Source organism: Trachurus japonicus, chromosome 11 (assembly GCF_045865225.1).
Source record: "Trachurus japonicus isolate A0001 chromosome 11, Traja_1.0".
NCBI lineage: Eukaryota > Metazoa > Chordata > Actinopteri > Carangiformes > Carangidae > Trachurus > Trachurus japonicus.
The window spans coordinates 6,958,835-6,979,691 of record NC_140917.1 but is presented as its reverse complement, the minus strand read 5'-3'; the positions used below and the strand labels follow the sequence as shown (position 1 = coordinate 6,979,691).

The 20,857-nt window shown below is 43.9% G+C and overlaps 2 protein-coding genes across 2 annotated transcripts; one reads left to right on the top strand and one right to left on the bottom strand.

Annotated features, from left to right (window-relative positions):
• Positions 1-8,215: 8,215 nt before the first annotated feature.
• On the bottom strand, positions 8,216-17,722 carry slc39a7 (solute carrier family 39 member 7). The gene is made up of 8 exons (XM_085790792.1): positions 17,619-17,722; positions 15,431-16,004; positions 13,601-13,769; positions 12,176-12,262; positions 11,917-12,051; positions 11,324-11,428; positions 11,012-11,208; positions 8,216-9,635 (listed from the first exon to the last, which is right to left on the bottom strand). The coding sequence occupies exons 2-8, from the start codon at positions 15,995-15,997 to the stop codon at positions 9,381-9,383; spliced, it is 1,515 nt and encodes a 504-aa protein (XP_085646918.1). The 5' UTR covers positions 15,998-16,004; positions 17,619-17,722; the 3' UTR covers positions 8,216-9,380.
• A 349-nt stretch (positions 17,723-18,071) lies between these two features.
• LOC146978090 (major histocompatibility complex class I-related protein 1-like) lies at positions 18,072-20,375 on the top strand. The gene is made up of 7 exons (XM_085790809.1): positions 18,072-18,266; positions 18,714-18,980; positions 19,178-19,456; positions 19,538-19,876; positions 20,015-20,110; positions 20,237-20,254; positions 20,353-20,375. Exons 1-7 carry the CDS (start codon positions 18,218-18,220, stop codon positions 20,358-20,360), a joined length of 1,056 nt encoding a protein of 351 aa, XP_085646935.1. The 5' UTR covers positions 18,072-18,217; the 3' UTR covers positions 20,361-20,375.
• The last annotated feature ends 482 nt before the right edge of the window (positions 20,376-20,857 follow it).

Here is a 20,857-nt window from a genome sequence, read left to right as displayed (position 1 = left end):
AGGGCTGTCAAACGATTAATTTTTTTAATCGCGATTAATCGCATTTTTTCCATAGTTAACTCGCGATTAATCTCTATTAAAAATATTATATATGGCGCTTTGGACTTTCAACCCTCCAAAGTGTTATAATCTCTAGACAAACAACTTTTAGACCAGACCTAGCAGGCCTAGTACCTAATCATAACACATGATGCATGAAACTCACACAGAATTGAAACGAATTGCATCCAGTGGAAATTGCCCTTTACTTTGCTACGCCTCTGCCTGGCCATGTGCATTTGTTGACAACCAAGCCGTCAAAAAATCAATGGATAGAGCTGTGGATATATGTTAGACTGTGTATATTTGTGTAGCAACCAACTTGAAGGTGGCTTACCGCCACCTACTGGACTGGAGGTCCCACACTCCAGTCCTCCAGTCCAGCAGACAGAGGACAAAATGGGCCGCGATTAACCGCGATTAAAAAATTTAATCGCGTTAATTTTTTTAATTAATCTAATCGCGATTAACGCGTTAACTCTGACAGCCCAAGTATATATACTATACTGTATATATCCTACTATATATACAGTCAGCTCCATCATCAGACACACAACTTGGAAACTCAGAGGCACTTCAGTAACCCTGAGGTCACAATCTAAGATGGCTTATCATCACACTGTCTATCCACCATTTAGTCTAGATGTTGTGACATTAAAGCAGTTCTAACAGTATTGTATTGTGCTTCTTAAAGGGATAGTTCACCCTAGAATGATATTTCGCTCATTATCTACTCACCCTCATGTTGACTAAGGGCTGGAAGAATTTTCAGAGTCCACCGTCCCTTCTCTGAGTTACAGTAGTGATTCGCAGTAACCGCACTGACGCCGGCGCAAATCACGCGAGATTTGGACGGACCAGGAAGAGGAGCTTCGAGAAGCTTCCGCTACAAACAAGCTTAAAATATAGACTTATTTAATTTTTTTCGGGACAATTACGCAATTTGGGGCTTCAGCACAAGACGGACATTACATACGAGCATCATGGAGGTATTTGGATGTTTTTTTGTGTGTGTTTTTTTACGAAGAGCTCTGGTGTCCCTTTGCAACCGTTGCATTGAAATGCACTGCTACGCCAAGACCCCCTGTAACTCGGGGAGCATACGTCAGTCCGACTGCCCACAAGTCCGACGGCTCATTTCTCTGACTAGTGTTGAGGTTAGGTTTAGGGTAAGGTTAAGGGTTAGGGCTACTTAAGTCGGAGAAGTGGGAGGTCGGACTGATGGACGCAAAAATAAAGAAATGTATGGTCGGAGTCGGAGAAATGGGTGGTCGGAGAAATGGGTAGTCGGACAGACGTCATGCGCCCCTGTAACTCAGAGAAGGGACGGTGGACTCTGAAAATTCTTCCAGCCCTTAGTTAACATGAGGGTGAGTAGATAATGAGCGAAATATCATTCTAGGGTGAACTATCCCTTTAACTGCAAACATGTTGCTTTTAATGCACAAACTTTCACATGGTGTGTTGTTATCAGCTGCTATTAGCTAATAATGCTAATTACAGTAATGGCTAACAAAAGGGTAACATGGACATTGATCCTGAAAATGAACTGGAACATGGTCAACAACATGTGACGTCATTCCCCACTTCATTCAGATTTTCAGGGAAAGAGATTTATTTTCAATTGTTGTATTTGTTGTTGTTGTTAGTTTCATTCATTTGCTTCAAAAGATTTAATGAAAATATTCCGTCTAGTTTTTGGTGCATTTGACCATTGTGTAAAATATAGCGACTGCATCTTTTGGTTGTAAATCTATGATTCAGAAAAGCAGCAAGTGAGGTGACGAACATCATACAAACATGACTGGAATGGTATGATGAATGATGGCGGCCGAAACATTCTGGTTCCTCATGTTTTCTTTATAGCGTACCGTAAGGACTACAACAACAAAATAATTAAGGAGGAAGAAAATAAAACAGATAAGTAATGAAGCAAAATGAAAGACAAAGTTTGTAAAAAAACAAACAATAAGAAATCCAACAGAGACTTCCTTGAAAGATGAGAGGGTTTTTTTTTTAAAAGATGCAGTTTGCATCATGTCACATTTCAAAGCTCCGTCACACCTGAAAAACGTCCCTTGGTTTAAGTGAAACAAGGAAATTGACCTCACTAAGAGGAGAGCATGAAGTCAAACAAACAACATCATCTGGAGACAATCTCCACAGAGAAGTCATGTCAATTTTTATATCCAACAAGGCACACAAAGAAAGAAGATGAAGACTCGCTGGAGGTTGCATGAAAATAAGCAAAGCCTGAACTTTAGAAACAAGTGCCACAGGGATATCCCTTTGGTCGGATGGTCAGCGCACATGACTCTTACCCGAGAGACTGGGGTTCAAACCTGCCCATGATCCTCCTTCGTCCCTGCCACATTTGCTACATACATATATATAATATATATAATAATAAGTGCCTGAGGTGATGTGTACATTGTGCAATAGAGGAAAAGAGGAGCTCTGATCGGAAGCTCAGGGTGAGCTGGTTCAGTAATTAGCAGCTGCAGTTCGTTGGAGTTATGGAAAATGTCACTTATGGAACGCAGCACGAGAGTGACGTTAACTGTTAATCATCTCAAAGAGGAAGAAGTTTCAGTAGGCACGTTTCCACGGCACGTTTCCACTGCAGGATACGGGGCCAGCCCCGTTGGTGTGTGTCTCCACTGCAGGAACCTCCCCCACAGGGCTGCTTACAGGAACCTTTACGGGGCCGAACGTCCCTGTTTGGGGGTAGGTACCCAGATCGACCCTGAAGTCCTGGTGGGGCTTGAGATTTACTCTGTGCTGATTGCTCAGACTCAAAGCAGGATGTGATGCTAAGACAAAGCCCCAAAATAAGCGGCATTTTTAAAACCAACGTTACTAATAGAGAGTAAGTCAGTAAAAGACGAGAGTAGCAGTAGGCCTGCCCGGGGGAAAAAAAAGTGTGATAAATACGCGATCGCTGGATTACGTGACAATCGAGACGGCAAAAACCCCATCTTTTTTTTTTTTGAAAGCGTCTATACTGCCATAAAAAAAACAAGAGCAGTGAAAAAAACAAACAAAAAAAATACTGCACAACGACCTCACGATGATCGAAACTGTCGCACATCGCCATATGTAAGAGCCCGGTGGGTCCCAGTGGAGACACGGCCACCGAGAGGGCCGAGTGAGAGGACGTTTCAGTTCCTACCCTCTCCTTTTATCAGCAACTCCTGCAGTGGAAATGCAGCTATTGAGAAACTGTGAAGTCCCGACATGTTTTAGTCAAAAAAGAAACATAAAAACCCAGCAGCTTCTTCTTGCCACAAACTAATGAACACGGCCTGGGCCCCTACACACACACCTATACACACTCACTGACCATCACACAAATCCACTTACACACACATCGACTCATACACATTCACATCCACACACGCATGCATATTCACACACATCCACACAAACTCACACACCCTCTCCCTGCTGACAGACTGTAAATAAGTAATAAGTAAGTAATAAGTAATAAATTACCCATGAGCCTTAGAACTGATTTGTTTACATTTGGCCAAATGTCACAGTTTTGCTGCTTTTTCTTACATTTTATTGCCTTCATTGATTACTCTTGTGTTTCATTTTCTTAAATGATGTTATGCCTCTAGATTGTGACACATTAAACTCTGACCCCAATACTATGTTCAAGGAGCTGGTTGGATTAAAAATAATAGCTGTAGTCTCCTGGTGAAACTCCATGGTGTGGGACTTTCGCTCAGTTTGATTCCAGAAAAGTGACATGTTTCTGTCGTTACCTATTATTACTCTTCGTCATTACCTATTATTACCCTTCACACCCTCATGCTTCATTTATTAACTTTTTTAATTTCCTCCCAGGCCCTGCGCAAGGCATCCTCTGATGGGGTTTTTTTCAAATCTACCTGCTCTCAGCCTGTTACTGTAACAGCAACTATTGGTACAGTCCTAAAGTAAAGTGGGTAAGAAGAGAAATTTAGTTTCCTAAGAATCAAAAAAGTGTTTTTTTGTGACTGCAGTACAACTGTGGCCAAACGTTTTGCGAATGACACAAATATTAATTTCCTGCTGCCTCAGTTTTTATGATGGCAATTTGCATAACTTGCAAATTACTCAAGAATGTTATGAATGCATGACTTGCATGTAATTGCACAGTCCCTCCTTGTCAAGAAAATGAACTTAAAAAAGAGAGAGGCTCAATTGTTGTGAAGAAGAAAGTCCTGCAAGCACTAGCGGTCTCATTTATAACCGCTGCGTAGGCTACTTGCAAAACGGGGCCTGAAAGTGGCGCAAGTCACTTTACACGCAAAGGTTGTGATCTATAAAAAAAAATAAAAAAAACTTGACGGGAGAATGTGTGCACCCCGAAGCAAACTCTGACCCATATGCATAGTTTGGAGGAAAAGGGGAATTGGCGACACAGACGGTGTGGTGGTGAACTGAAGTCAGATTGAAGAAATGTGCAGTGAGAAGAACAATTATGTTTTTATTATGGGCCGTCACACATTTAATTTCAACCTCTATCATGTGTTAGATTCATGTTATGCTATGGTGATTTAATTCAAGAGTGTTATTTTGCATTGGACTGATGTTTCAGAAACATCTTCTTAGAATCTAATTTAAAGCAGAACTTTGCAAGTCGGCCGGAAATAGCTCGCTCCTTCGTTGGTTTCTCTTTTTTTCCCTCTCCGGAGCTCCCCCACAGTTCTGGGAGGCACATGTCACTGTCGTAAAACCTCGCCGCCGCCACCTCCTCCACCCCCCCTACACGTGCTTGTGTTTACTGCTGTTTGCTAAGCCCTGCTAACACCGAGCTAACGCTAACACCGAGCTAACGCTAACACCGAGCTAACGCTAACACGGAGGTAACGCTAATACAGCCACACACAGGCACAAAGACACAGACATACACACACAGGAATAAAGGTTCCAAAACGCGAAGGTGTGTGTGTGTCATGATGTATTACATTATCTTATAAAAGACCCATGGTGTGTGTATCTGTGTTAGCATTAGCTCCCCGTTAGCCACAAGCTGAACTTCATCAGTAAACATTTCATGTTTCCATGGTTTCCTCCGACTTTCCGAACTCAAACCAATCACGATTCGTGACATGTATGACGTCATATGCGTTCTTATCTCGTACTGCCGTAAGGCAGTTTCTCGCGATACTTCTATCCATTGACGAGATTTGTAACACCGAGACGGACGACTGATCTTGCAAGTGCGGTTTTCAGCCAGTGGGGGGGGTGAGCGCATTGGCCTAGACCCCATTCACTTCATAACAGGTCACTCTACCATCACAGTGACTCTGAGCCACAATAATTACAGCCCAATTCCTGCATAGTTCTGCTTTAAAATTTAAAATCAAAATTCCTTCTCTATATTTAATCACCACCGTCTCTCCGCCATAGCGTCCACTCCCGGAGCGCATGAGGAGTAGAGGACGGCGCGGCTGCATGGGATAAAGCATCCAGTCCTAACATGGTGTGAATAACTAGATATTTTCCTACGATACTGTGAACATATGATTGAGAGTCAATTACATCTCAAAGCCTGGAAAGAAGCCAGTAATCGTTCGCACAGTCGTTATTCTGTTTTCTTGTTATCAGTCCTACTTATCACAAAAACCAGGAGAAAGAAATGTTTGTTCATTCATCAGAATTTAACTGATTCTGCTAATTATTCAACGTTTCATCGATCAGTCTAATTACTGCAAATGTATAAATACAGTGGCGAGCCCCGTGCGTAATGCACCATGACGCTGCTGGGGGAGAATGAGGATGATCTTCAGGGAGCGGCGACTTTTTGGCCCATGATGATGATGACTGGTTAATAACTTGTTTCAGATCCCCTAGAGCTGTTGTCATTGTTGTAACTATGTGCCAAAGCAGGTTCAGCATTTGAGAGGGCAGCGACCCAAACCACAGCACGATGCGCTCTGAGCCGCCGACGCCGTTGGCAGCCGCCTGCAGCAACATGTCACGTTGCTACTTTAACATCTGCCGCCAATTCACAACAAAAACAGAACAATAGCATGTCAGGCTCATTCGTGTGGTGGTTTGCATTGACCGTAAAAAAAAAAAGGGCGTGTACAGGGTGGGTCGTGAAGCCGAATCACTTGTTGGCACTCTGTGATTTATAAAGGGAAGTTTGCTTAAAAGTGTGCGTACACAGGGTTTTATAAATCTTAATATTTTTTGCGTACGTCCAAAAGCCAAAGTTTGTGTGCACCAAAAAATATTCAGATTTATAAAACCATGCGTATGCACACTTCTAGTAATGATCCTATGCACAATTTTATAAATAAGACCCTAGGACTGTCTCCTAAAGGGGATTCAGCTGCAGGATCGGGACCACCAGAGCAGAGTTTAAGGGCGTATTTCCACCAGGCTTGTTTAGTTCACTTGAAATTGACTTTTTCCTTGGTGCAGACCATTTGGGGAGGTGTGAATACAAACTACCGGACTCTGGTGCGGATCAAACAAGTGAACCAAGACCACCTCTGCAGCTGGGACTCGGTTCACTTGTTTGGTCCGCACCAGAGTCTGAAAAGAACCCTGATGCGATTCGTGTATGTTGTGAATGCAGACCGAATCTTTTCCGACCCAAATGCAAAATCCAAGCACCTTTTTGGATTCAAGATGCTTCCGTTGTTGTCAGAAAATGTGGAAATGATCAACAATGAGCCGTGGGTCAACATGGAGCACAGATAGACACGCTGCCTCCTTGATATTTGGTCAGTGGAAAACATTTATCAGATGCTGGAGAGGTTGCACCCGTAGCCGTTATGGATGCACATTCTTAATTGTTTTTTTAACTGATAACAGAAGCTCGTTATCCGATTAATAACCGTTAACTGATAAATGTGACTAGGCTTATGCTGATCGGCAACGCGATCATCCATCTTGAGAGAATGATTAACAATGTTTATTTTGGCTGCTATAATAGGCCCTACAGGCAAGCTGCTAAAGCTGTGCAGCCGTCCTCTTTTTTTTTGTTGTTTGTTTAGCGCACCATCCTTCAGACGTCTGTGTGTTTGCTCTCTGAGCTTCCTTCCCGGCAACTGCTGCATAACGGGCACATGGCCTACTGTTAGCCTCGTAAACCAGCCTCTCGCGGAAGTGCATTTCATTTCATTCCCAGGGAGAGTCTGGCCTCATCCCCATTCTAAGCGTTTGGACTGAAACCCTCAGAAGGCCGAGCCAATCAGCGTCGCCCGCTGTGATTGACACAGCACGTTGGCCAATCAGGGACCGACTGGTGCAAAGCCCCGTCACTACACCAACTTGCTGATTGGCTGAATGGGGTTGTCTGTCAACGCTACTACCAAAGATATTAAACCGTCTTTGCTACTACTCCCGCCCAGCTCCCGCCCAGCCCAAACGCTTAGAGGGGGGATGAGGCCAGACTCTCCCGAGAAATGAAATGCATTTCCGCGAGAGGCTGGTTTACGAGGCTAGCCTACTGTAGGCTAAGTAGCCTAATCCCATGTCATTTTTTGCTGCGAAATACGACTGAAGGCAAAGTTCTTGTTATCAGTTAACGGTGTGCATGCACAACGACCGCGCAATGATTGAAACTGTCGCATGTCGCCATAAGAGCCCGGTGGGTCCTGTCTGCAGTGGAGACACGGCAGTAGAAGTTCCTACTCCCTCCTTTTACCAGGAACTCTTGCAGTGGAAATGCGGCTTTTGTATCAAAAATGGCACCGAAACATCCTCCAAGAGCAACATTTCCCAACCATCCAAGAAACTTGATAAACTTGATGAAACTGTCAATAATAGCCTTTGACACTTATGAAATGCTTGTAATCGTGTTTCAGTAACATCTGACAAAAAAAAAAGTGTCATTCTCAAAACCTTTGGCCACAGCTGTAGAAAATTGCACTTGTTCAGCTGCTGTAGCAACTAGAACCAGCACATCAGCGCTCATTCTCTTCATGCCATCGATGTGACACGTGATTAACTGTACGTCAGGTCAGGTGGTCTCATACTTCTGCACTGCTGTCTGAGCAAAACACCCATCTCTACAGTGCTTTAAAAAAAAAAAAAAGGTCACATTTACCAATTGTGGCCCTCTTACTCCCTCTTGTGGTCAATGTCATGTTTGGTTAAATTCAACTTTCAAATTGAAAGCAGCAGTTATGTGTGTCTGTATGTTGAAAAGTAATAATCACTTTGAAGATTATCAACCTTTATTGGGAATGTTCATCACAGCCGTCTGCGTTTTTATCATCCAACAGGTGGGAAAAGTGTGTTGTAGGTTAAAGGTCCCATATTTTACACTTAATTCTCCTGGGTTTTATTTTTAAGTGTTGATACATAACATGAATCATGATATACATTTGTTGTGTCAAAAACCAAAAAAAGCATGTCACGTGTGGTTTTACATCTGGAGCTCTGGCTGGTTTCAACCAATCAGAAGAGAGGAGGCTCTGAACCTGTCTTCTGATTGGCTGGTTTCTGAGCGATCAAATGAAAACAAAGCAGATTGAAGGTTAAAAAAAAAAAAAAAAAAAAAGCCTGGCCATGGCTCAGGTTGGTGACTGCTTTGTTGCGACATCATAAAGTTACAGAAAACCTTATGGGTCATTTTATTATGACACTGTGTAATTAATTTCTCTACAGTATGGGACCTCTAAGTTTTCCTTTTATGAACATGATGCCATATTGAGCACATCTAGAAGCCTCAAGATTTTACTTTATTTTGCGGAATGTAAAAATATTAACATTCATTCAGTTCCCATTATCCAACATCGGATCCAGACCCACAGAGCTGGTTCTGCTGCTCCTCTGACCCGACTCTGAAATGTGTGATTGAAAGGACCGGCCACCAGAGGACCACCCGCCGCTCTGACGACACAAACATGGATGGCGACGAATCTGATTTACTTGAAGCCACTTTTGGAGGGAAGCAACTGTCAGTTAATTAAAGCTGCAGTCAAAGTGCAGGTGGTGATCCGTGTAGTGGAGGTGGTCGAGGGAATTACTGGGACCTGACGAAAGGCCTTCGGTCCTCAGAGACGCCATCTCCAGCTCTTTTGTTTCCCTCTCTCTGTCCCGAGTCTCCGCCGCTCCACCGAGCCGACACTTCGCCTCTCAACAACAAAATAGTAACACAAATCAGGGATGTGACCGTGAACTGCTAAAACACACAAGACAACAAAAAAAAAAAAACATCCATTGGCCATAAGTGGGTGCTGTTTGTCCCAAAATAGAACACAATAAAAAACAAGAGGACACACCCCTGATAAAGAAAAAATCCACTTGAACTCTACTTAAAAACCTCCTTTTTTAACCTTTAGTTGACCTTTGCCCTCTCTTGTCTCTCTCTGTCTGACCGCGGCGTCTCACTCGTACTCGGCGATCAGCACCATCATGCCGACTCCGAACAGCAGCGCCAGGATCTCCATCAGGGACTGGCCGAAGCTGGAGCGGCCCGCCAGCAGCTCCGGGAGCACCGTCACCGTGGCGATGTAAACGAACCCGCCGGCGGTGAAGGGCAGGATCCAGGCGGTCGCCGCGGCGCCCACGCCTTCCGCCAACAGGGAGCAGGCCGTGCCGGCCAGAGCGCCCAACGCCGTCAGCAGCTGGAGACACATGGCCTGATGGGAGAGGAGCGACAGCGTCAACACACCGGACACAGACTTCGATGGTTCAGGTGTCGTCATCATCAGCAGCATCGCTCTGTCTTTTAAAAGTCCTGCTGAACATTATCTATTATTTTATTAAAGGAATAGTTCACCAAAAAATGAAATTCCGTCATTAGTGACTCCCCCTCATGCTGATGAATACTTCGGAGTAGTTTTTTATTCCTCAAAGTGCATCTGGAGACCCGGGAGGCCGGTTCGTAGTCCAACCAAAACTTTATATGAGAGTAATAGGGCCTGACACAAAAACGTCCATAAAACTACACAAAAACCATTTAATATTCCTCCACACTGCTCGTCCACTGCAATCCAAGTGTCCTGAAGGGATATAGTGTATAGAGTTTACCTGAAACAATGTCATTTAGGCAAGTGCGGTCACGTCCGCGTGCATCGCGTGAACGTGAGAGCGCGCACCAGGCAAATTCAATACAGGACTGTTTAGAAATGTCCCAAATGACGTTGTTTCCAGTAAACTCTGGACTATCTCCCTTCCGGACACTTGGATTGCAGTGGACGAGCAGTGTGGAGGAATATTAAATGGTTTTTGTGTAGTTTTATGGACGTTTTTTTGTCAGACCCTATTGACTCTCATTATAAAGTTTTCGATGGACTACGAACCGGCCTCCCGGGTCTCCAGATGCACTTTGAGGAATAAAAAACTACTCCGGAGTATTCATCAGCATGAGGGTGAGTCACTAATGACTGAATTTCATTTTTTGGTGAACTATTCCTTTAAACTCTGCAGCTTCAGAGCACGGTCATTATAGTTAAAACTAAGACTAAAACTAAAACAGGCAGTGAAAAAATAATTTAGTTATAATAATAATAATAAGAAGAAGAAGAAGAAGAAGAAGAAGAAATATTTTTTTCCAAAAACAAGAGCTAAATAAAAAACTACAAGGAACAATGCAAAACTAACTACCGTAAAACTAAAGTCAATGTCAGATAACATCAGCTTAGTTTTAGTTTTCTTAGAGATGCTAAAGCTGCAGGAAGAAAACGCCACAGCTCAATATGTGACGACTTGGAGCACAACCCACAGGTAGATTAGGACTGATGGGAACATTATGGGATGCAACTAAAAGGGAAAAACCTCCTTCATCTTCCGAGGTCTGACAGAGACTTTTTCCTAAAACCTGAAAAACTAAAACTAAGACTAAATAAAAAACTAGTCAATTCCTCAAAAATAAGAAATAAACTATAGGCTAACTTCTTGATCACTTTCTGAAGAAACGAAAACTAAACTGAAATAAAAAAGCAAACTGAAAAACTAAATAAAAAGAAAAACTAATGAAGATTTCAAAACTATAATAAACTATAATATCATGTACCTTTTTCTTGGTGCAGCCCGACTGGACCAGGATGGCGAAGTCTCCGATCTCGTGCGGGACCTCGTGCAGCAGGATGGTGAGGGTGGTGATGGCGCCCACCGCCGGACCCACCAGGAAGGAGGCGCCGATCGCCAAACCGTCGGTGAAGTTGTGCGTGAAGTCGGCCGCCAGGTTCAGGTAACCCGACACTTTGATGTCTGCACCAGTGGAGAGAGAGAGAGACAGAGAGAGGGAGAGGGTGGAGAAGTGTCAGAAACAGACCAGCAGGGGGCGGCGTTCATCTGTGAAAAGAAAACCCACTCCTTCGTTCACCTGTGATCTGTGTCTCCTCTTTCTTTGGTGCTTTGCCTCCTTTCTCCTCTTTCTTCTTGTTTTCCTTCTCCTCCTCTCCATCGCTGTCTTTTTCCTTGGCAGCACCTGAAAATGTTGCATCAGATTAGCCACAACCTCCAGATCAAGCACTGACATCTGCACCTGCAACGCCTAAAAACGATAACCACAACACCAAAAAACATTATGAAACCTTCCCAGTTACTTCCTGAGACGATGCGAGGCAGAGGGGAGTGTAGTTGCCAAAATGTAGTATGGACTAATAAATAAGCACCGCAAATGACTGAAGAAAAAAAAAAGTTTTCTCCTCCAAAGCAGCATAAATGCGGCATAAAGATGCACATATATGTGTGTCATCTTAAACTTTTATGCGCATTTATGCCCCAGCTGCGCTCTGTCCTTCAGACATGACGCCATTTTATTTTTATTAAAGTAATCGGTTACCCGGGTAAGACCAGGTTAGGTTACTCGGTTAGAAAATTACTCCAAATGCCCATCCCTAGTTTTAGACAGAAGAAATATAAATTGTACAAATAAAGATTATTTGTGAGAGTATTTGTGTTAGTTTGACGCACTGTGTGAGTGGCCGTGGGAATGTCCATGTCCGTGTCCTCCCTTCAGCAGACGCACAAATTTCTCTACGACCAGGAAGGCGATGATCCCACCGAGCACCCACAGACCCACGGACATCATGTGACCGTGGGCAGCACCTGTGCAGGAGGAAGAGGAGGAGGAGGAGGAGGGACACAGGTTAATGTCAACAAAGAAAAGTAGATGCAAAGGATTTTTAGACATTGCTGCTGAATGAAAACTGTAACTGCTGCTGCTTCGTACCGTGAGAGTGGCCGTGGTCGTTTGACTCTTCACTTGCATGCGAGTGTCCGTGATCCTCCTCCTCCTCTCCATGATGAGAGTGAGGCTCTGTGAGGAAGGACACATGAAACAAAACAGACGTTAAACTGACGAAGCCGAGTCTGTGTCTGACTCAACATGTTGTGTTTTTATTTACTGATGTTAAAAGGAGTCACACACGCTGAGGTTTTCATTTATATGTTTTAACAAATGTTGATGTGGCAGCTGTGATGAACTGAGGCCATGGACACACAGCTGGATATTTATAAAGATTAATATTTTTCCCTCTTAGCTCTCAATAATAAGATCGTACACTGATAGTTCTCATAAACATCTTTATATACACAAACCAGGTTAAATAAATACACTGTCGAGTGTGTTTATTTTTCTCTGTTTAGAGTGAAAGTTGGAGTTAAACAAGTGAACAAGAGCTCTTCCTCCTCCTCATCGCTTCTCAGTGTAATGGAGAATAAGGAAAAAGTGTTTGGATGAACGGTGATCAGAGCTCTGCTTTCACAGCATCACGATCTCACTGTGGATGCAAGGAACCTAAAACTCTTGTTGTCCCACATCTCCACTATAAATTTTCAGCAATAATCATTTTCAATGACCTAAAACAGAGTTGTGTGTGTATGAAACACATTAAACGATATCGGGTTTTTTTTTTAAAGGGATAGTTCAACATTTTGGCAAATTGGCCCATTGCCATAATCCCTATAGTCATAGCAGTGGGTTTGTTACCTTTAATTGTCGGTGCAAGCTATTTTTAGAACGGCAGAGCAGAGCCGTGAGCTGCTCAGAGCTACGCTACGGAGGCTCATGGGATTTCTTGGTTTCCCTCATCAAACTCATCAAATACACAATCCAACAACTCCAAAACGCTCTGGTGGACAAGTTGTGACCTGCACATTCACCACGCTATGAGATAATAACAGAACGTTACCAGACAGAGTTGTTTTAGAGGGAAATACAGAGACTGCTTGGTGAAAAACTGTCCCTGAAAGCAACGTGCATCAGTGGTTTTGCATGAATTTCCCTCTAAAACAACTCTGCCTGGTAACGTTCTGTTATTATCTCATAGCGTGGTGAATGTGCAGGTCACAACTTGTCCACCAGAGCGTTTTGGAGTTGTTGGATTGTGTATTTGATGAGTTTGATGAGGGAAACCAATAAATCCCATTAGCCTCCGTAACGTAGCTCTGAGCAGCTTGCAGCTCTGCTCTGCCGTTCTAAAAATAGCTTGCACCGACAATTAAAGGTAACAAACCTACTGCTATGACTATAGGGATTATGGCAATGGGCCAATTTGCCAAAATGTTGAACTATCCCTTTAAGATAGCCAGCTAAAATAAAAATAAATAAATAAATAAAAGAGTAAAATCAGAGTAATGGGGATGGACTTCCTACCGAGAGCGTGGGGGATGAGGTGGAGGAAGGCGTCGCCTAGGAGACCTCCGGAGGCGAAGCTGAGCAGAACCTTGAGCAGGTTCTGGTGCTGGTCACTGTTGGACTGAACTGGGATCAGAAACAGGATGAGGAACGGAGCCGCGCTGATCAACAGCGTCGCTCCGATGGCCTGCACAGAGAGACAGAGAGAAAGAGAGGTTGACTTTTCATTAACGTCCTCAAACTGCAACATCAACATCATCATAAAGAGGAAACAAAGACAACTGATGACTGATGAAAAGTGACAGGAAAAAGGAAAAAGTCACTTTGAGACTAAAAATGGAAGAAAATCTGTTTTCTGTGGAGCTGGAAAAAAAAACTGCATCCACATGTTGTCAAACAGAAAACAACAAACTAACATCTGGATAGTGATCACAGCTCCAGATGTGTGCGTTGGTTCAGTGGCTTGACCAGCATGAAACAAAACTCTTTTTAGATTTACAAGAATAAGTGAAACAAGCTTCTTCTTTTTCTTCTCGGTGCCAAGGTGACATTTTTCTCACAGAGTCTGTTCTGTCTCCACAGTTTCTCACGGTCGTCACCGGTTCACCCTGTTCCTTGGCCGGATGCAGCAGCAGCAAAGGAAATAAGTGGGTTTTTTTTTTTTCCCGGAGACTTATTAGGTCCCTGAACGCATCAGGACTTCCTGGGTGAAGTGTCTCATCGAGCAGCTTGAGGCCGATTCAATACGTTCTTACTTGGAAATGTGAAGCTGGAACACAGACAGGGGTCCCTACACACTTTTTCCAGACCATAATTTCCAGACTTCTCGGTACAAAAAATTAAAATAATTTGTGACATTTGAGTAATTAGATGTGTATCATGTAAAGAAATCATTTGTTTTCATTATTCTTAATCTGTATGCCATTATGTCACCGAATAATTCCCAGGAGATTGTAGCTAAATAACACATTATCTGCCACGAAACTCGTTCATTTCACCAATATTTAGTTATGATAGGCTAGTGCTATTCCCCTCTGAGTCCGGGGTTAGCTGTTATCAACATCCGGGGTCTGTAGGTTGACCTACTGACCTCTGACCTGGATGATGTCATCTCTGAGCGCTGCGCAGCGCGGCTTGTTGCTACCGCTAATGCTACGGTTTGTTTCTGCGTGTTTCCGACTTGTCAGAACAAAATGAGCAGCTGGATGAAGTTCAGCTTCCACAGGCTTCCTCTCCTCAACCTGGACTCACTAAAGCTCCGGCTAGTTGAGATAAAAATGGACCCGAATGCCGAAGCGGAATGATTATTATCAGAATGAGCCGGGCAGCGCTCTGAGATGACATCATCCAGGTCAGAGGTTAGTAGGTCAACCTACAGACCCCGGATGTTGATAACAGCTAACCCTGGACTCAGAGGGGAATAGCACTAGCGTATCATAACTAAATATTGGTGAATGAACGAGTTTCGCAGCGGATAATGTGTTATTTAGAGGCTGCATCGCGCTGCCCCGTGTTCTCGCATTATACGGTTACGCGGCTCTCGTTATCTGGGTGAGTAAATTATCCTATTTTTCCTATTTAGAAATAAGGTCCAGATTGTAAAAAAACGGCAATTCCCCTTTAAGATAAGATAAGATTTTCATACAATAGTTTCCATTTTCCAGACCTGGAAATGTATAAAATCAAATTCCATACTTTTCGTACTTGCGTAGGAAGGAACCCTGCACAGAGTTTTACACCAAGAGCTGCTGTGCACTGTATTCCCACATTTCAAAAGGTTAACACATGGATCCCATTACAACCCAACATTACAACAATGACTACACACACACACACACACACACACACCTGCATCCAGAGCTCCAACGTGTCCCTCTTCTCTCCGTTCGCTTCCCTCTTCACTCTCTCTCCTCCGTGGGTGTGACCGTGACCGCTCTCCTCCTTGTGCACGCGAACTATATCCTCATGATGGTCGTGAGCGTGCCCGTGGCCGTGGTCATGAGCGTGCCCGTGTCCGTGGTCGTGAGCGTGCCCGTGTCCGTGGTCGTGAGCGTGCCCGTGGCCGTGGTCGTGAGCGTGCCCGTGTCCGTGGTCGTGAGCGTGCCCGTGGCCATGATCGTGAGCGTGCCCGTGGTCGTGAGCGTGCCCGTGCCCGTGGTCATGGAGCTCCTCCTCCTCCGTCGGGAGGTTGGCCTCGGCGCTCCACTTGCTCGCTCCGTGGAACATCTTCACCTGAGGGCCGTCGTCCTCCCCGTGAGAGTGGCCGTGGTGATGGTGGCCATGGTGATGGTGGCCGTGGCCATGGCCGTGCCCGTGGTCGCCGTGCGAGTGGCTGTGAGCGAAGGCTGAACGGAAGGCGAACAGCAGCAGAGCAGAGGAGGCCAGAGTCAGCGCCAGCAGACGTCCACAGCCCATATTCACCCTCTGACGGAGAGAGACACAGACACAGGCTCATCGTTACTCATGAACATTAAAGCAGAAGTAAGCAGAATGTTTGTGTTAATATAAGTCTTAAATAGTTATGTCTTCCGACAGCAATCACTTATAAGTGTTTGGTCTGAAACACGGGTCTGTCAGTCACTCTGCTCTGCTGTAAGCCGAGGAGAAAACTTTCCTTGTATCCTACAACCTTTATCCAATGAGGAGAGAGAACGGCATAAAGGGGCAGTCCTCTCTGTGTGTGCAGCCAAGGGATGCGCGTGAATGTGGTGACGTAGGGACGAGGGCGGGGACTGCTAACTCCATCGGCTGACAAGAAGTTAGCCAAAACGACCGGCGACCGGATCGCTTACTTCTGCTTTAATAACTTTAAGTTTAACACACTTCATGTCTCTGTTTGCGTTCTGGGCGTATTGATGCCAGATAACAGAAGAATAATTATTTAACTTAAGCGTCTCTGCATCATAAACATTTCAGCCCTGCAAACAAACCTGTCTGCATGCTGCTACTTTTTCAAAAACTGTCATGTTCAACAGTCTAATTTTCCTTTTAAGGAATGTATTTTCCCCGATTGACTTCTTTATTTTACCAGTTCTTTTAGGACACTTTTTTAATTCTTGCATCAATCTGAATTGCAGCCACATTCAGCAGCCCTAACCACATATTTAAGTCTATCAGTATTTCTCTGATGGTTTTAAGAATTACTAAATGTGCAATGTGGTTGAACATGAGACAAATAAAGCCATACAGCAGCCCAGTAGAGAACAGTAGATTTCTTTTATGTGTGCTATCCTGTGTGAACACAGTGAAACTTGCTTTGACATCTTCAGTATCAGATTTGGTTGTGTTGTGCTGTTTTCTTTTTTCCATTCATATTGCATTGCACCCAGTGAGTAGTAGCCAGATGTGTTCCAGATTACCAACACATCTGGTTTAAGCACCAGGACAATGGTTGCAGCTCCAGTGACACAGCCTCCGTCAGATCAGATCAGTTTGCTGCAGGTCATCAACCTGCACTGATTTGCACTGGACTTTTTAAAAATATATATTACTGTACCTATTATTCCTCTCTGTGCAGCACAGTTAGCATCTGAGTTAGCACTGGGTTTAACTTCTGCTGCTGCTGCTGCTGCTGCTGCTTCTCACTGGCTGTTCTGTCCTCATTTAGCACAGTAACGTTATAAAGTATTTAATATATTTGCAACAACAGATGATCCCTGCTGATGTGTGCACACTCTTTTATAACGATAACTCCGGATTTTTTTGTTGTGCTAACTGGATTAGCATCCTGACTCAGTCTGAGTTAGCTTTGTCCTGTGATTGTTTGTTTGCTAACCACTTGTAAAGCGGATAATCTCTGCATGTCGCAAACAGAAGTGTCTCTTTTAACCCCACAGTAAACACAAGACGCCGGGTAATCAAACAACAACAACAACGACCACCACCACTGTCTCCATTAGTTGTGAATGGAGCCTGCTAACTAACTAGCTGCTAGCCGCCGGCTTGCTAACATGTTGCTGCAGCAGGAGAAACGTCACTAAGAGGGAAACGCAGTAAACAAAACAAAACAAAAACAAAACAAACGGCGGACTCTCACCGGATTGTGTCTCCGGTCTCGGTGCCGGTCGGATAAGTCCGTGTCCTGCCCACAGTGTGTGTGCGATAAAGTGCTGATAGTGGGACGAGGCTGATGCCGCTGGTATCTTGTGTGTGTGAATAAGACGTGGCATTTACTCAACTCAACTCATTGAAATCTCGCGAGAACTCGTCTCATTCCAAATGTCCCATCTTCCCGCGCTCCCGGCGTTTAGACTTTATGATCCAACTAAAAACATGTCCTTTTTTTCCATGAGACTGTTTTAAGTGTTACAAAAATATGTTTTACAACGCATGTTAAATTCTACTCATTCATTGACGACACGGTCATTTATCTGTGATGATGCAAAGGAGACTGGAGAGGGATACACATTACACAGGGCTCAACGGAAATATCGCGAGATTCATTAGAAAGTATTGCAGGAGAGCAGGATGCAGGTCCGTATGACTTGTCTGCAACTTCTGCAGCTGTTTGCAGCCCGGTTTGCACAGGCGTGTCTATGCGTGCGTGTATGCGTGCGTGCTTGTGTCACACCTGAGAGGACACGCCTCACATTTGACTCCACCTCCTGATTGTTAGGGTGTGCTTATGAAAACAAAATGAAGGAAGTATTTATTTTGCTCCTGTTGAGCAGCGTTGCAGCGCCAGGTAAGAGGATGTTGTAATCCATAGACGAGACTTCACCGTTATGTTCTGTTACTGTGGTGCAGTGAAGGATCTTTGAGTTGTTATTTGTAGATTTGTTGTTGGGGAACTACAGTTTTACTTTCACTTTATACGATGAAGTTGACTTAGTGTCACCATAAATTAAGATGGTCGACATTATTACTCTTATTGTGTACACACATTAGAGCTTTATAAAATAAATATAATAAATTCTAATACAATACAAGGCAAGACTTCAAATACATTAGAGATCTGTGACGTGATTGTTTTTGCAGTTACAACAAATATAACAGTTTAGAAAAGGTCTATAACAATATTTTGTGGATATACTATACTAGCCTAGATACTATTCTGAAGGTGTTGGCAACCAATTTATCATTTTCCCTGGAAAAAAAAGCCATTCAAACCTCTTTTTTAAATATCCCACAGTAAGACACTCCCTGAAGTATCTCCTTACTGCGACCTCTGGAATACCAAACGTTCCTGAGTTCATTGGTGCTGCAGTGGTAAATGAGGTTCAGATGGGTTACTGTGACAGCAACACCAAGGCAGCAGAACCAAAACAGGAGTGGATGAAAAAGATCATAAAGGACGACCCGCAGCACCTGGACTGGTACGCACAGAAGTGTTTTGGAAATCAGCAAGTCTTCAGAGCCAACATCTACAGTTTGAAACAGCGATTAAACCAAACTGAAGGTACTCCATGTTTGTGTTCAGTTATTAATGCTGATCAGTCACTCAGATATTGACCAACCATAGTGCATATGTGAATTTCCTATCAGATAGCTTGGTGGTGGTGCTAGGTCTGCTGTTTGATAGAAGCAAATTGATTAATAAAAACTTGTAGCTGGTCACCAGATTTGACCTGATGTTCTTACTCTTGTTGCCCTTAGGTGTCCACATTTTACAGAGGATGAATGGATGTGAATGGGACGACGAGACTGGAGAGGTTACTGGCTTTAATCAGTATGGATATGACGGAGAAGACTTCATAGCACTGGACCTGCACACGCTGACATGGGTCGCTCCAAAACCACAGTCTGTTATCACCAAACTGAGTTGGGACGCTGACAAAGCGAGATTAGAGCACAATAAAAACTACTACATCCACAAGTGTCCGGACTGGCTGAAGAAGTATGTGAAGTATGGGCAGAGTTTTCTTCAGAGAACAGGTAGAATAACCAGAAACACCTATCTGCCAATGGATAAACACAGAGTATACCTCAATATAAACTCATCTGTTTGTCCTCCAGTCCGTCCCTCAGTGTCTCTCCTCCAGAAGACTCCCTCCTCTCCAGTCAGCTGCCACGCTACAGGTTTCTACCCTCACAGAGCCCTGATGTTCTGGACCAAAGATGGAGAGGAGCTTCATGAGGACGTGGACCAAGGAGAGATCCTCCCCAACCATGATGGATCCTTCCAGATGAGTGTTGACCTGGACGTCTCATCAGTCAAAGCTGAAGACTGGAGGAGGTACGACTGTGTGTTTCAGCTCTCTGGAGTGAAGGACGACATCGTCACCAAACTGGACAAAGCTCAGATCAGGACCAACACGGGTAAGAGTGACATTACCCGATCTTCCTTTCTTCTGAGCCTTTTTTCCCGTAGGTCCCTTAGATTCTTTATGTGAAATTTTCAGACAAGTATCTTCAGATAGCACTTAGACAACTTGGTTTTGTTGAGCTGCAACAATGTGAATATTATTGTTCTGGCTCCAGTTCCTCCCTCAGAGTTTCCTGTCGGTCTGGTCAGTGGAGCTGTTGTTGTTGTTGTGTTGCTGCTGATTCTCTGCATCTGTGGACTGATGTGCAGAGAGAACATACAAGGTCAGCAACATCCTCCAGTGATGAAGTCAGGATGAACCTGTGACAGTCCTGTCCTTCATATTATGGGCTGTACTCTGTGAAAGGCAATTATTTTCTTTGACATCATATCTCTTATTTGTATTTCAGGGTTTCAGCTTGTTAACAGTAAGTACAGTATTCTCCCTGCTGTCTTTTCTCTCAGTGTATATAATAAGTAAGGGTTTCATCTCCACCCTTTATTTCCTGTTTGTCTTTGACTGAAGGACGGTGAGGAGGAGAAGAGGATGCTGCACCAACATCATGTAGCTGAAGCAGCTCCAGGATCAGCACTCTGGACAGTGATCAGGAGATTCTGCCATTTTGAAACTCCTAATTTGTCTTTAAGGAGAAAGAACTGACACTATGTTATGAACATTATTAATGTAAAAGATGTTGCACTGTGATTGGATGATGAAGGATGAAAGAGTCACAGTGTCTAAAATGGTGATATTTTCAGCAATGTTCAATATGTTTTGTGACACTGAGAAAAAAAATGTTGTTATAATGTAGATATAATGTAGTTTTTATGTTTGACCACTAGATGGGGCAGTAGGACAGGAAACGAGCTGCAGGTGCGAGATGGGAAGCAATGTGGCAGCTTTTAAAGACATTGAATGTAAACTTACCTGTTAGGAACTGTGTTTTACCTGCACTAAGGTGAGTGGTGGCCTTGGTCCAGCTCAGTCAGTTGGAGTTTGGCTGCAGAGGAGGAACAATGTTGTTGTTGTT

Excerpts from the sequence above, each read along its gene's own strand:
- slc39a7 (XM_085790792.1), bottom strand. The coding sequence starts at position 15,997 with ATGGGCTGTGGACGTCTGCTGGCGCTGACTCTGGCCTCCTCTGCTCTG. Across the intron at positions 12,263-13,600 it reads CCTCATCCCCCACGCTCTCG|AGCCTCACTCTCATCATGGA; the intron begins GTAGGAAGTCCA and ends CCTTCCTCACAG. Across the intron at positions 12,052-12,175 it reads CGACCACGGCCACTCTCACG|GTGCTGCCCACGGTCACATG; the intron begins GTACGAAGCAGC and ends CCTCCTGCACAG.
- LOC146978090 (XM_085790809.1), top strand. The coding sequence starts at position 18,218 with ATGAAGGAAGTATTTATTTTGCTCCTGTTGAGCAGCGTTGCAGCGCCA. Across the intron at positions 19,457-19,537 it reads GAGTTTTCTTCAGAGAACAG|TCCGTCCCTCAGTGTCTCTC; the intron begins GTAGAATAACCA and ends TTTGTCCTCCAG. Across the intron at positions 19,877-20,014 it reads CCGATCTTCCTTTCTTCTGA|AGTTTCCTGTCGGTCTGGTC; the intron begins GCCTTTTTTCCC and ends TTCCTCCCTCAG.